At 38.4% G+C, this 16591-nt stretch overlaps 2 protein-coding genes across 2 annotated transcripts; both read left to right on the top strand.

Annotated features, from left to right (window-relative positions):
* Positions 1-447: 447 nt before the first annotated feature.
* LOC129250092 (uncharacterized) lies at positions 448-13776 on the top strand. Its single transcript, XM_054889734.1, has 2 exons — positions 448-1168; positions 13664-13776. The coding sequence occupies exons 1-2, from the start codon at positions 448-450 to the stop codon at positions 13774-13776; spliced, it is 834 nt and encodes a 277-aa protein (XP_054745709.1).
* A 66-nt stretch (positions 13777-13842) lies between these two features.
* On the top strand, positions 13843-14547 carry LOC129250091 (uncharacterized). The gene has a single exon (XM_054889733.1). The coding sequence runs from the start codon at positions 13843-13845 to the stop codon at positions 14545-14547; it is 705 nt and encodes a 234-aa protein (XP_054745708.1).
* Positions 14548-16591: the final 2044 nt, after the last annotated feature.

Raw genomic sequence — 16591 nt, 5'->3', positions numbered from 1 at the left:
CAGATTTTAAAAACCCAGGTACACTCAATGATTGAAGTTTTCCATTTCTGTTAAGAGATTAGACACTACAATATTGAGACAGCAAAATTTATAGACATCTTTCCACAGCTGAAATGTATTGATTTTCAATGCAAGCACATACTTGTTAAGCCCCCAAGTGATTTATAATCCGAATGAAAGATAGAGTTTAAGGCTTCTTTAAAATAACTTGTCATAACTGCGCTTCACATGAAGTGCATTTTGGTTACGAAAGTTCATTGAGTGTCAATCACATTGCAATTGAACCGCGTGTACGCGATTATGAGCATTTTATGGAAGTGCGGTGCCATCAAAGTTTATTGTATGTTTCTACTTCATTTGCCGATAAGCCAATACATATCTAAACAAATTCAAAAAAGAAAACATAGCAAAATAGCTACCAAATAAACAAAAAATAAATATATAACCATGAGTGTGATACGTTCTCCCCCTTGGGAGAGAACACGATCCACAAGTGAGACTAAAACTCTTACTCCGCAAACAGTGCCGCTACATATCGAAAACTCGAACTCAATGCCGTGCGCGAATTTAGCACAAAGCGGATCAAAAACAAACGGGCCAATACAGTCAGCTCCCATAAGCTGCAATAACAACATGCGCTCTACATTATTGCCATGGAGCGCAGAGCGCTATGCTGATAATCAAATCAACAGTCCCGTATTCCCTACATCATGCGTGAGCACAACTGGTATGCCCACAACTACCACAACAAATTCATCGACAACTACTTGTTCAGCTGTAGCTTCAAATGGTACAACAACAACTGCATCGACAGAACTAATGGTAGCGACCATTTTGTCTGCCTCTACGCAATCAGCTACACCAAAAAAGCAAACTGCGTTTAAAAGGGTTCGAAACTCACCTACAAAGGTCTCAACGTCGACTGCCAGTAGCAAAAAAATTAAAGCAACATCAACCCTGAGTCAAAGCAAACTGCCAAATTACTGGCTGAGTGGAACTTCTTCTGCAAACAAATTTGCAGTTTTAGATGTGGATGATGAAGAAGAATCTGCTCAAACTGCAAACAGTGGGCAAATTAAAGATCCACCATCACAAAATATAAATGCAAATAAAGATGTAAAAGAAAAAAATAATAAGCCTCCGCCAATATATGTTCAAGGTGTAGAATGTATAAAAACATTAAAGAGTGCTTTAAATGAAGTTGCAAATAACAGCTTCGAAGTTCGCATTCAAGCAGAAAATTTGCAAATATATAACCAATTGCACCATATGTTAAAAGAAAAAGGAACGAAACTGTATACATTTAGACCAAAAAGTGAAAGAGGATTTAAAGTAGTCTTACGTAATATGCACCACTCTACAGACCAAGAAGAAATTAAAAAAGAACTAAGCGAACATGGCCACAAAGTACTTAACATTACTAATATAATACAAAGAACAACAAAAAAACCACTATCACTTTTTTTCATCGAACTACAAGCAAGTTATAACAACAAAGACATTTACAATATAAACAAGTTAATGAACTGCATAGTCTCCTTTGAGGCACCTCACCATAAGCGCACCATTTCACAGTGCACGAAATGCCAGAAATACGGTCATACAAAAAATTATTGTACAAGAGATCCAGTATGCGTGAAATGCGCTGGTAGACATCTATCAATAGAATGCAATAACCAAATAAAAGAAGTTAAATGCGCCTTATGTGGAGGTAACCATACCGCCAACTACAAAGGATGCGAAATTTATAAGGCACTTAAAGTCCAAAGATTTCCACCTCTGCGAAATAAAGAACCAACATCAAATACAAATAAAAATAATACGCCAATAACAACAGCCGTAACAAACATAATTCCCGGAGTCAGCTATGCTGATGTTGCATCTTCTTCAAGAGAACATAAAGCAGAGCAGGAGCTGACTAACAAATCTGAAAAAAACAATGATATCGAAGAGCTTAAAGACATGGTAAAATCCCTAGTCAACCAGATGACAAATATGATGAATATAATTACAATGCTTTTAAAGAATATGAATGGACAAAAGTGAAAAAATTAAAATTCTAATTTGGAATGCAACTGGACTAATACAGCACTATTTAGAACTAAAACAATTCTTAGCTGACAAAGAAATTGACATAGCATTGATTGCAGAAACACATTTTACTGACAAAAGTTTTCTGAAATTTCCTAATTATAAAATGTATGTGACAAACCATCCTGATGGAAGAGCCCATGGAGGGACAGCTATAATTATTAAATCAAGCATAACTCACATAGAACAACTCCAATATTCGACGCCTCATCTTCAATCCACGACATTGCAAATATATGACAAAAATGGACCAGTATCTATTTCCTCCATTTACTGTCCACCTAGACATATAATAAACTCGGATGAATATGACAAATACATAAGAACGCTTAACAATAGATTTATTGCAGCTGGAGATCTCAATGCAAAACACATCGACTGGGGCTCAAGACTCACCAACAAAAAGGGCCGTATTCTAATTAACGCAATTAACAAAAACAATTGCAGATTTATAAGTACCGGAGAACCTACCTATTGGCCAACTGACGTAAAGAAAATTCCAGACTTGATCGATTTCTGCATAACCAAAAACATAAGCCATAACCAATTGACAATTGAGTCGTGCTATGAACTTTCTTCTGACCACTCGCCGATATTACTTGAATATGTAAGTTATATAAAATCTATAGATACATCTTTTCGCGTATTTAATGACAGAACCAACTGGGAAAAATTCCGCCACCATATTGACGATCAACTTATACCAAATGTGATATTAAAAACGCAACTTGACATTGAACGTGCCATTATCCATTTCAATGACGTAGTACTAGAAGCAGGGATCAGATCGGCACCAAAGCAAGCTAATAGAACAAATTCAGCAGCAACTGGCATTTCTATGAAGAAGCAAATTATTGAAAAACGAAAGTTAAGAAAAAGATGGCAAAAAACCAGATCACCTGACGACAAGAGAAAACTAAACTTAGCCACAAAAATTCTTAAGGATACTTTAAACAAAAGAAATAACAAAGAAATCGAAAACTATTTGAAGAACCTGACTCCCAACAAAGATACAAACTACTCTCTTTGGAAATGTACCAAAACATTAAAAACACAAATAAAACATCAACCACCACTAAAGAAAGATGACAATTCATGGGCCGTTACAAAAGAGGAAAAAGCGAAAACTTTAGCAAAATACTTTGAAGAGGTTCTATCAAATGACGAAGAAAAGAAAATTGACAACCAAAACAACTACCATTATGACTTTACAAAAATAAAAAGGACGAATACACACGAAATAATAGCTTGCATCAAAAAAGGACTAAAACATAAAAAAGCACTCGGATATGACTTGATAACAGGAAAAGCATTAGTGGAGCTACCAACCAAAGCATATATATTTTTGCGAAACGTTTTCAATGCCATGTTTCGCTTGCAATACTTTCCGAAACTCTGGAAAGTGGCAGAGATTATTGCATTGCCAAAACCGGGTAAAGATCCAACTACCGTATCATCTTATAGACCAATAAGCTTACTACCGACAATATCTAAAATTGCTGAAAAATTACTGCATGACCGACTAACCCAATTTCTGGAGAAAAAACGTATAATACCGGATCATCAATTTGGATTTAGAAAAAAACATTCGACTATCCAACAGATCCACAGAATTACAAATAAAATCCAATCAGACTTTGAAAACAATCGTTATTGTGCGGCAGTATTCTTAGACGTAGCTAAGGCGTTTGACAAAGTGTGGCACAGAGGCTTACTCCACAAAATAAAAATAATGATTCCTTTTGACTACTATCTTATCATAAAAAGCTACCTAACTAATCGAAGTTTCTATATTAAATATGACAATCAATGTTCAGATATTCATCAAATAACTGCTGGAGTTCCGCAAGGAAGCGTTCTTGGACCTCTACTATATGTTTTATTCACCGCAGACATACCACCTCCTGACGAAACTAATTCATCAATTGCTACGTTCGCAGACGATACAATACTACTGGCATCGGATAAAAGCTTAACTATCGCTACTGAAAAACTGCAGCGATACACAAACGCAGTTAAAGAATGGTTCGATAATTGGTGCCTAAAAATAAATGAAGACAAAACCGTACAGGTTATATTTACTATCAAAACAAAATTTACTGCAGTTCCAATAAAAATAAATGGCAAAGCAATTACAATTAAACCAACTACTAAATACCTTGGAATACATTTGGACTCGAAACTAAATTGGAATCACCACATAAAGCAAAAGGTCAAACAAATAAAAGAAAAGCTTCGACAACTTCATTGGTTAGTCAGCACAAAATCCAGACTTACTATACAGAACAAGCTATTATTGTACAAAGCCATGATTAAACCAATCTGGCTATATGGACTACAGGTATGGGGAACGGCTAAAAAGTCACACCTAGTAAAAATTCAACAACAGCAATCGAAGATTCTTCGAATTTTGACTATGTCTGACAGGTACACGAAAAATGATGACATCCACAGGACTTTTAATATAGCAACAGTAGACGAAGAGACCAAAAAAATAGCAAGAAGCCACTTTGAAAAAATACAGGGACACAATAATGCAGAAATCAACAAACTTCTGGAAAGGGAAAAAAAAACTGAAAGACGCTTAAAGAGAACTCGACCAAGCGACTTAATGAATGCTAGAAAATAATAAATGTGCAAAGGGCTTAAATTGCTGTTAAATTGTTGTAAAATTTGTATTATGTAGAGTAAAACTTGTATTGAATATTATTTAATTGTATTTAATTGTAAATAGTATTAATTCGTTTATTTTAATTTTTATCGCTTTGGCACTGGTCATTAAGCGATGTATGTAAATCCTGGCCAAATTGTTAAACAACGTACTTAATGTCAATGGACAGATGTATAAAATAAAGGGGATAAAAAAAAAAAAAAAAAAAAAAATTTGCCAGCAGATGGTGATCAGTATTCAATAGCTTGGATAGTATATATTTTGATATGACAGGGAAATTTTCTTAATTATTAACCTTTATATCATATTTCGTTGCCTGTTTATGATACAAGATTTTGTCATTTGATAAGCTTGTACGACTTCCGGTACCTCTTCTTTTACAATTAAATTTTCCTCGTTAATGTTTTTGTTTATTGTATTGATATGCAGAATCCCTTTATTCGCTTTCTCTTTTGCCCATCTAGTGACATTAAATAGTTTCTCGTTGCTGCGTTACTAGTGATTGTTGTTGATTACCACATCGTCCATGCTTCACAAAATGTAGTCCCAGTCGACTGTATCTGAGGACCCGCCAATCCGCTTCTATGCTGAGCCAATTCAATCGATTGGTCGCGGTACTCATGACCTACTAGCATGTAGCTCATCCAGGCGAAGCTTTATTTGATTCAGGTGGAGTAGCATAACATCCTTCGTTTTTGGAAATCGTGACGCGTTTATTCGCTCGATTTCCTCAATCCTATGTTAAAGTAGTTACGGTTCACTACAACTAAACTGAAATGTCCATTTAGGATCCAACCAATCCCACGGCCGATCGTCACCAGCAAAGAGTCGTAGTTGTAGGCATTCAGGTACGTACACCCGTTATAAAAAGTAATGTTTTACCATGATTCGAAAAACATTATATACATTCTGTCATATGTCTACATTTCTTTCCGGGAATATTGATTCAACTGTCCTGTATTGTGTCGCATAGTTTGAGCGTGATCTGTCAATTAGCTTGTTTTTGGCATTTAATTATATCAATCAACCGCAGGTGTGCTCTGCGATTTTCACTATGGATAATTATATCGAACAAAGAATTTGTCTTCAATTTTGTGTTTTGAACGGGATTTCTTATGCCGAATCGTTAAAAATGTTGCAGAAAGCCGAGTGTGCTTTATCAAAAAGACGGGTCTACGAGTGGTATAAGGCTTTTGCAGAGGACCGAGAAGTCGTGGAAGATCTGGTTGCCCATCAATGTCTTCAACAGATGAAAACGGCGACAAAGTCAGGGAAATGGTGCCATGGGAAACCATTATTTAAGTTTGAGGGCGGTAGCGCGTGAATAAATGCGTGCCTTATGAATAAATTCGCAACGTTTTATGCCATCAATTAGGCATGAGACGCGTGGCTGCTCGACTCGTTCCAAGAGAGTTGAATTTCTTTCAAACAATCCATCGGAAAAAGGTGGGCGAAGACATGTTTGAGTAAGTGAATTCGGACCCAACGTTTATCCAGCCCATCATAACAGGTGATGAGACATGGACTGAATGGCGCTAACCACATGAGCCTAAGCCTAAAAAACCACGTCAAACTCGGTCAAAAGTGAAAGTCATGGTACTCGTTTTCTTTGATTATCATGGTGTTGGGCACTCAAAATTCATTCAAAATGGTTCTATGGTAAATAAAGAATATTATTTGGAAGTTATGCGACGTTTGAGTAAGAATGTGCGTAGGAAACGGTCCAATTTGTGGACGGAAAACTCATGGATTTTGCACCGTCTCACAAGGTTCATATTTTGAACACTTTTTTGACCAAAAACTCGACAAATATCATCGAAAAACCACCATATTCAGGATTTAGCCCCTGTGACTTTTTCCTATGTTTGAGGAATGGGGAGTTGATGAGCAAATTGCTCGCCTGTCCGAATGTGTTTGGGAGTGAATGATATGATTTTTAAGAAAGCTAGGGCGGTGAGAATGAAAGGTGTGAAGTTTGCTCTATTCGTGTAGGTGACTCTGTGTTATCGACGTGGAGGGAGCGTGCCAACGTTCTGTTAGGAGGGTTTTTATGGTACATGCTATTGTGACGGATATTTTCCACGCGAATGGAAAGTGGCTAGGGTCGTCGTTCTCCTGAAGTCACCCGAGAAGATCAGGAGTGATACTCGGTGGAAAGTGCTTGGTAAAGTGATGGTTGAAAAGGTCATGGTTGAACGGCTTCAGGAGCTAGCTCGGGGTGTTAGGTCGGATAGTATGGGCTTAGGAAAGGACGTAGTGTAGAAGATGCGTGGATATCTGTTCAGAGTGTAGTTAGGGAGAACGTTAATAAATATATCCTTGGCATGTTCATTGACTTCAAGAGAACATTTGATTACTTGCGCTGGGATCGAATGTTGCAACGACTAGAGGAGCTTGGCTGTCCGCAAATTACTCTGTGGCGGAGTTACTTTTCCGGCAGGAAAGCATCCATAGTTGGTGTGGGTGGAATTGTGGAGATTGGGGTGGCTCGAAGCTGCCGATAGGAGTCTATTTGTAGTCCATTCATTTGAATCCTCATGATGGACTCTCTGCTTCGGGGTTGGACGGGTTTGAACGGGGTTGGCATCAGGTAGGCGCGGCTGCAGGCAATTGTCGGGCAGGTACGACGCGTTGCCAGATGTGACTGGGGCCTTAGTCGACGTGCGGCTTGTACCATATATCGCGGCCTCTTTGTGGCCTCTGCCACTTATACGGCCGCTGTGTGGTACGAAACGGCGTTAACGGCTATTGGTCGCCAGTATCTGATGGCGTTAAACGGCCAAGAAATTGTTTGGCGTTCAGCTGGTTAGTTTTAGTTTGTGCGTGCTGTTGTGGGATTTGGGTTATGGCCACTAGTCCAGAGCTGTGAGGGAGCACAACTGGTAGTAATCTTGCCTACGAAGTCTTACCGGAAACTCAAATCTGGTACCACAGGGAACAGGAGCCCTCGGAGCTTGCTCTGACCTGTTACTGAGGTAGACCCTTACTCCATCATCATGGTCACTCTTGTGTAGATATTCTCTAAAGCACCATATCCTGCCAGGAACTGTGTCATAAAAAGTCACCATTACCATGTTTTATATCGAACGCTACCTTTACCATACATTTCTAATGAGTCTGTGCATCCATCTCCATTTGGTTGTTAGGTCTCAGCACCTTTATAATTTAAAAACACCTGTGCGTTTCTTCTTTGCGCTCCTCAGCTATAAATAACCTACCAAGGCTTCTGCTTTTATTGTAGATTCTCTTACTTTCCCGAGCCATTACGTCTGGGAGCATTATGCCAGAAACCCCTGAGATAGCTTCGAAATGCGCTTGCGACTCTAATAACGCTCAGGTGAAACAGAGATTTTGTAATCTTGGCGTATGTTTCATATTTTAACGCTTATCCCCACATGCATAGGTGCAGCATACATCACAATGGACTGGGTAAATTTGTGAGTAGTAGTCTTTTGTTCTTGCTTGACTCGCCTATGTTAGCCATTATTCGGGATAGAGCCGTATTTACTTGTGCTCCTTTCTTACAAGCTTTTGCATTGAAGTTTAAGCATGCATCTATCATTACACCCAAGTATTTCGAATAGGATTGGGTGTTGATGTTATACCCATCTATACTTAGCGTAATGCTCTCTAGTTTTTTCTTGCTTCAGTTTTTTATCCGCAAGCTGAAGAATTGATCCTTCAAGCCTGTTTTCTAGTTTCCGAATGGTTGCATTAGATATAGCCTCAATTTGGTGAAGCTATTTTGCCACTATTGTCAACGCAATATCATCACCGTTGCCAATTAATTGGCTTCTTTTGGTAATGGAATGCGGAGAATTCCATCGTAAAGTATAATATATTCCACAATAGAGCCCCCAGCATGGAGCCTTGTGGTACTCCAACAGTTACTCAATATAGCTGAACTCCTTCTTTTGTATCATATAGTAGTATTCTATCAGATAATTAGTTATACGCAGAAAGTATGACGGCGTTTCAGATTCCCTAACGCTTGCATTTCTGAAACCAGCATGCAAGAATAAATGCATAGGTACTTCTTGGTACCATGCATACTTCTTCGTACCATGCCTGCACCTTGTTTCTTCAATGGGATTTCCCGGTATTGTTGTTAGCTTAATTGCATCAATAGTAGAGGGCCCCTTGCGGAAACCATATTGATTGTCAAACAAACTTTTTGGTTTTTCATTAAGATGCTGCTCCAAACAATCATAACGTAACAGTTCTACGATTTTGCCCATCGTATCAATCATAGAAAGTGGCCGAGCTTGGTTGACCCGGTGTCTTATTAGGCTGCGGCAAAAGGATAAGTTGTTGCTGTTCCAAAATTTTTTGGAAAACACCTTCTCTAAAACACTTTTGAAACAACTGCGTTAAGGGTTTTGCGTCTTCTTTCAGAGCAAGTTTAAAAGCTCGGTTAGGGATTCCACCTAGACCTGAAACTTAGTGATTCCTCCAAGGCTACGCCCATTTCCGAAACTGTAAGTTCATCTAGAAAGACTGACGCGTCTGCTTATATCATTATAACGCGTTGGATAAAGGGTTTCCACAATATTTTTGAAGAGAACGGAACAAGTCGGCACTTGTCCTTTCCAGCCACTGATTTTAGGCATCATCAATTTATACGCTCCCCACGGATTATCGTTAGCTTTGTCACAGAGTTCATAAAAGCAAGAAGATTTGCATTTTTGCGACATCGCAGGCTTTGCTTAGGTATGTTACAAATAATATAGTTGTGCTTGCTGATTCGCTTTGTTTGTACTAGTTAGCTCAGCGTTTAAAATAAGCCTATAAATCTCTTCCATTCTTTTGCCAGCGCTTTTTTAACACGCTTGTTCTTTCCTTGTTTTTGTTTGTGATGTATTATATCAATCAATATGCCTACTGTGGGTGTATACGTCGCAAATCTGTCGTTCCGGTATCAACGTCAACGTCAAGTAATGAGAAAGCTTGGAGCAGTGATGATTTTTACACCTTTGCTGATTTGTACACCTACTTCCCCATTCTTAGGCCCATATATTGAAATCCCCGCCTATTGGATTTATCGGTGTTGTTAAGACTCTATAACCAGTTCATCAAGGGTTTTTTTGAATTCTGCCTAAGGTGGACTCGGTACAACAGCTATTGTATATATGTTCGTAACTGTCTGCTAGTGGTCTATCTTGGAAAGTTTTATCTCCTGTGACCCATATAGCTGATTCCTTGTTGCATCTAAAACCTACTTTCAGTATCTGGATATATGTTCTGCTCGCAGATTACCGCCACGTCCGCATTTTATTCATACATCATTTGCGTTAAAAGATGTCGTGCCCCTCTGTGGGTATTTAAATTTATTTTAATCACTCTCATTTTTCATTTCTACTTGATAAATAGAGAATCTTCGACTACCTATTTGGTTTTTTGTGTTAAGCCTTCCAGCTTTATTGTACGAAATACAAAATGGTTCGTTTTCACAGGTTTTTGCGATTTTTCACATTTACTTGCAACGTATCCGTACTCTAGGCATCTAAAACATTTCCTTAAGCTCGAGTTTTCACAAATTCCAGAGACATCCCCGCCAACCTTAATCTTTTCTGCGCCCATTAAGTGCTTTCCTTCTAGCGTGGGAAGACTTTTGTCGGCTGTTTACGTACCTGCTTCTTCGACTACCTATTTGGTTTTTTGTGTTAAGCCTTCCAGCTTTATTGTACGAAATACAAAATGGTTCGTTTTCACAGGTTTTTGCGATTTTTCACATTTACTTGCAACGTATCCGTACTCTAGGCATCTAAAACATTTCCTTAAGCTCGAGTTTTCACAAATTCCAGAGACATCCCAGCCAACCTTAATCTTTTCTGCGCCCATTAAGTGCTTTCCTTCTAGCGTGGGAAGACTTTTGTCGGCTGTTTACGTACCTGCATATGTCGGTATTTTTGTTAAGTTTTCGCAAAAGTTGCTTAGTTCCTTGACTTGTTAGCGACTACATCATCTTTCGTAGTTGTCTCGTCTAAATCTCGAATTTCTAGTGACAACTCATGTGTTAACGCTTCTATTTCCGCCAAATCTCCCAGTAATTTACGAATCTCTTCCTTATATTCTCGAACACGCCGTGTTCAATCAATATCTCTCCTTTGGCTTTCTTTCTTATTCGTAAGATGTTTTCGCCTAGCTTCTGGAGGCTGTTATCTTTTTTGGTATATCGCTACACCTCGTCTCCTTCTTCTTGTTTTTGTCTTTGGTTTTTTGCACCTTATATTTAACTTTCACCCTATACTTGTCCCTTGGCGTTTCAGCTCTCTTAATTTTATATGGGCTCTTATTTTACACCCTGTACCGTAACTTTCAAGCTTTTGTTTTGCTCACAACCATGTTTTTATTTGTTTATGAGTAGGAATATAATTTAAGACCTACTAGCAGGAGTTAATTCAACCTCTCTTAACATAGAAGCAGACGCTGCCTAAGAAGCCGTTCAGTTTGAATCACATTTTTTAGGGCTTCGTTTCTGTGCGACACTTATTTTTGAACCGTATCGATTCGCCCCTCAGAGAGAATTTATCGAGCAGAATAGCCATTTAGACTATTCCCTGCATTTCTGCCGCTTTTGATTTAAAAATCTTTCTACGTAAATATTTCGAAAGGGGTTCAATAAAACTTAAATCTAAAAAGCTTGGGCAAAGTTTTAGACCGATCAATTTAATTTGCCTCTGTACTCGTTCTAAAATGCAATATCGAACTTTGAATGTGCCATAATTTTTTGAAACCAGAGTAAACGTGGTTTACGGATTTCCTCCAACTGTTTATTATTAGCAGCCAATTGCGCAATTAAATTAGCTATACCTTCTCCTTGTCTTTTCTTGATATCGTTAATAATAATTAAACAAACCAAAAACACCGAAATATAACACCAAAATAATTTCATTATTCATATTCATTTCAAATTAAACCTTTCACAACAGTATTGACGGCTAATCTGCCATATGTGAACGGGTAGATTAATTTTGTGGATTTATTGGTATGTGAACGTACTTTAAGTTTCATTGAAATATATTAATTTTTGATTGGATTATTGTGCGCACGGACGGATGGTCCAACATGACTTAAATTACTCCTTTCATCTTCTGAGCATTTTGATATATCTATGTATGTATATAACATATATATCTCAACTTCTTTGTGAACATTCAAACAACTAGTGAAATTGTTAGATATCTTTACCCACAATTTTAGCGATGTTGCATTCGGTAACCAAGTCGATTATTGCAAACTAGACGACAACAATTTTGATGCGGTTAACTCAAATGAGAAAATAATATTGGGTATGGGAATAAGTTTCTGCCCTCGTAAAAGAGGTGTCGCTGTTGTTACAATTTTTGTGTTGGTTCTAGTAGTAGTTGTGTTCGGTCCAGAAATATTTAGAGGGACTGAATTGGGAAATCTCGCCCCACGCGCCGTATTCCCCAGAAATTGCCCCTTCGGACTACCATCTGGTCCGATCAATGCATTCAGCCCTTATTGGAGAGCGGGTCACTTCTTATGAGAGCATCACAAACTGGCTCAATGAATGGATTAAGTCAAAAGAACTCGAATTTTTTGTCAGAGGATGCTGACTGAAAGATGAAGTAAAGTTGAAGCTTCCAATGACAAATACTTCACATAATACCACGTATTATTTAATTGTTTAAATAATTCGCAACCTTGGCTGAGAAAGGACGAAAACTTATTCCCATACCCAATAACTAATGGGTTTCATTAAAACGGTGAAATTACGTTGTCAAAAAGTTATTTAAAAAAGCCCGAATATATCTTTCGAGTATTTGGCTTATGATTTATCGCGTGGAGATAAGGCACTGATCTCTCAAACAATGGATAGACATTTGCTCCGCAATGGGGGCAATCCTTTGCAAAAACCATGCCGGTTAACTCAAGAATTGACTGAGAACCAAATTTCTAGCTTAACAATCAACTTAGAGGTTGCAGAATAACAGCAATTTCGACTGAAAAACAGGTAAATCTTGTAATCTTCATTAGTAGGTTTTAGCTGCATTTCAATTTCTTGCAACTGGGTCTTATCAACGACCCATAGGTGAGCAATGAGTAGTATCCAAGTAGTCAGTCGTTTGTTAGCCGTAGCATAACATCGTGCAACAGATGAAATCAACCACTTCATGTTTTGCGCAAAGGAGAAGTTTCCTATGATTCATGTGGGGCGACAAGCGGCAAATGAAACTTTTACTTCAGCCATCTCACCGTTTGTGGGAGGTACCACTGAGCCTATCGATTGCACACACGTATCGATTTTGGCCCCGAAATGTCATGAAGGGGAGTATGTCAAACACCATGGTTACTCAATGCTTAAATGTACTTTCCGCAAATATATTTGAAGAAAATCCTCAAAGCTAATTTTAAAAGCTTCGATAGTATGTAGACCATAGTCATTTCTGCTATTCGTCTTTCCGATATCGGCTCAGTTTGACATTTAATCTGACAGAGATGCCACTCTCCATCAGTTTGAATAAATAGAAAAAGACTGCGTTTGGGAATACGTTTAGGAATAGCACAATCACTAGTGAAATATTTAAATCAAAAATAACAATTTTTGAGTAATTCAAAGTTAGTGGATTGCCCTAAAAATAAAATTTAAGCATGAAAGTCATCGAATGATGTATGCGAAGCAATGTATATCTTATTTTAATACTGAAAATGCCAAAACTATGTGTGTGTGCTTGTAAATGAAGCAAAAGAAAAGTGTTCAGGAAGAAAGCACAAGCAAACTCGAAAATCGATTTTTTTTAATATTGTTATTGTTCTTATTATTACTAATTGGTATTGCTATTGATAGGTATTGTCATTATAAGTTTTCATATTTTTTGTTTTTATGTACATGTATAATTTCTGAATACTACATTGATCTCATTTAAATTGCAGATAACCATACATTTGCAGGAGTCATCACGGCAGGCGTGTCCGTACCCGTGCAAATACCCGCACAAAGTGCCAGTGATTTAACCAGCACAAGCTACTGGCCACGTCTTCAGTGATCGACACTGCTCCTTTCACAACCGGCGACCGCCCCAACAATCAACTCCGTAGCAAGTCCCACGTCAATGAGTTTGCTTCCTGGATCGCCTCTACCAGATATTAGCGTTTCTGCCGCGGCTGCCGCTGCTGCTGTAGTGGCAAATGCAGCCGCCGCAACATCAGTCGCAGCCGCTGCTGCTGCGGCTGCCGTTGCCTCGGCAGCCATAAGTGAAAGCGCCAATGCGGTAACCGGCAGCGGGGGCTTTGCCAGTTTAGGCACACCCTCACCAGTCGGCAGCAGTGCAAGCAGCAGTCATAGTGCACGGGGAGGAATTTGTCGACGGGATGGCGCAACAACGACGGTGATTAATACAAACAGTGATCTACATGTTGGAGAAGAAAGAGCAACAGCAACAAGGATACCGTCATCGATTATATCAACCCCAACTCCGGCGACTTTGATGCTAACCGTTCAACAACAGCAGCAAGGCATGCAACGAGTGATGCAGCACCAACAGCAGCATCACCATTCACACCCTAATTACCCTCATAACCCCCACAACCACCATCAATTCCAACAGTTGCAACAATTACAACAACAGCACCAATACCTGAGCGTTCATGCATCACAACGCCACCGACAAACACAGATACAGTCCTTCAAACCACAACAGCATCCAGTGCAAACGGTACTAGAACATCATCAGCATTCCCATCCGCGCTCGTATCTGCACTCACACCCGCAACAGCAACATCAAGAGCAGGAGCAAAACCAAAATCCATATCAGTAGCGTTATGGCAGCCATTAATAAATAAATAGCAACAGCAAATCTACAAATAACATTAATCAGCCAAACCAATAAAACGCATCACCAGCCTAGCAGCATCACATAGTTATAACAGCAAAATTAGGTACTGTTATATAGATTAAAAAAAAAGTTTGGTAAATTGTTAAGCGACCGATCACGTTTCGAGGCATCCTTTACAAGTAAAGTTTTATAATTGACCTAAATAAAAGGTCTTTCAAAAGTGATGCCTAGATGGTACATTTATTTATATCATCTTTGACTTTTGATATAGAACAACGTGTTAAAATTATTGAAACTTATTATTGAAATAGTCGCAAAATACTGGATTTGACAATTCAAAGGTTCATGAAGAAATTTCAATTCGAGAATAGAAAAAGCACTGGCAGATCAGAAACTGGACGTTCTGTTGAGAGTAGCGCAAAGTGTTGCTAAACACCTTTCAACATCGATATCTCGACGTTCCTAACACTTAGGCACTTATGAATCGACTGTTTGGCGGATTTTACCTGTAGATGTGCTCATGGTGGGCATTTCAATGATGTAATTTGTCACATAAAATTGTTAAGGCGCGTCTTTTGAATGACTCTTTATATACGTACGATGTGTGGCTTATTAAATGACAAAGCTGGCTCCGCTATGGAAGAGGTACGGATACACTAGACGCTCACGACTCTATTTAGCGTGAATTCAGCACCCCTTGGTTCAGAAAACAAATCAGTTAAGTGTAACAATCGAGCAACGAATAGTTGTAAAGCTTGACACTGCTTGGAAAATTCACTATATAAATTTATAATTTATTGAATAAAGGGTAAGACGAGAAGGTTTTTGAGTAAGGTTGACGTTCTTAAGATAGCCCACAAAGCGGCGAAAATGATTTATGCCCGGATCTCCCTTTCACGCGCTTTCATGTCGAAAACGAACGAAAATATCGACAATATAATAGTAAAATCATAAAAATGCAGGCGTAATGGAAAATTTAACAATAATATTTTTTCGAAAATCCTTTTTGCTTTACTATTGGTGCACAGCGCCTTTGCATTGACTTTAAACGTTCAATAGTCTTAGCCTTTTCAAATAACTGACCCAAATGCGTTATATCGAAAATGCACAATCCAGAACATTGATCGAATTGTCTTCGAAAAATTTGTTTACCACATCAAAAGAAATTCTCTTCCGCATAAGGTAGCATTACATTTTGAAGTATTTGAATGTACTTGACGGCATCCATTTTACATTCACTATGATATTGGCCCGACAACGTTTCATGAGAGGCAACTCCAAACCCTTATCAAGCCTCTCCCTTTATGAGAATGCTGCACGTTTTGGTCACCGCACGTACTTCCTACTATCTGGACAAACTATCTTATTTTCGGTTCACCACTGAATAAAATATAACGAAACTGATTTGGAGGCCAAGATATGTGCTCCCGAGCAAACTCAATTCGGCGTTGTCGAATAGCTTCTTCCGTGCCAGTCAACCGTGAAGCCCTGCTTCTGCCAATCAAAGCGCAACAGTTATTTTCGTTACAGGCTTTTCCAGGTAAACAAAATGTCTCGATGGATTTCAGCAGCACTCTTGCTATCGCAATTTTTTTTTCTGGGAACGTTTTCTACTGCTTTCTATTTTTACTTTTTATTATTATTATTTCAAAGCATTAAAAACCATCGCACTGTGTAATAATCTGTCATTTTGCAACTCTGTGATTGCTTTTTGAAGAGCCGGGGTACAATTTTTCGCTTTCAACATGGCTTCAACTAAAGTAAAGTGCTTTAGGAATACCTCAGATACTTTATATTTTAATTACTTACCAGAAACAATATAAAATAGAAAACAATTCACAAAATCTTGGACGAAAACCGAAGAACCAAGTTCACACCACCCTTTAGCGTTTTGTTTGGATTTAAGATCATGATGATAGACCCAAATCTCATCCATAGTGATGCATAGATGCACAAATCCACTTTATCTTTTTGAAAATGCTCTGAGAAAATCGCATTGGAATGTGAAACTCAATACTTCAGTCAA

Source organism: Anastrepha obliqua, chromosome 6 (genome assembly GCF_027943255.1).
Source record: "Anastrepha obliqua isolate idAnaObli1 chromosome 6, idAnaObli1_1.0, whole genome shotgun sequence".
In the NCBI taxonomy this organism is placed as follows: Eukaryota; Metazoa; Arthropoda; class Insecta; order Diptera; family Tephritidae; genus Anastrepha; species Anastrepha obliqua.
Note: the sequence above shows the minus strand (reverse complement) of the source record. Positions and strands in the feature narration are given on the sequence as shown.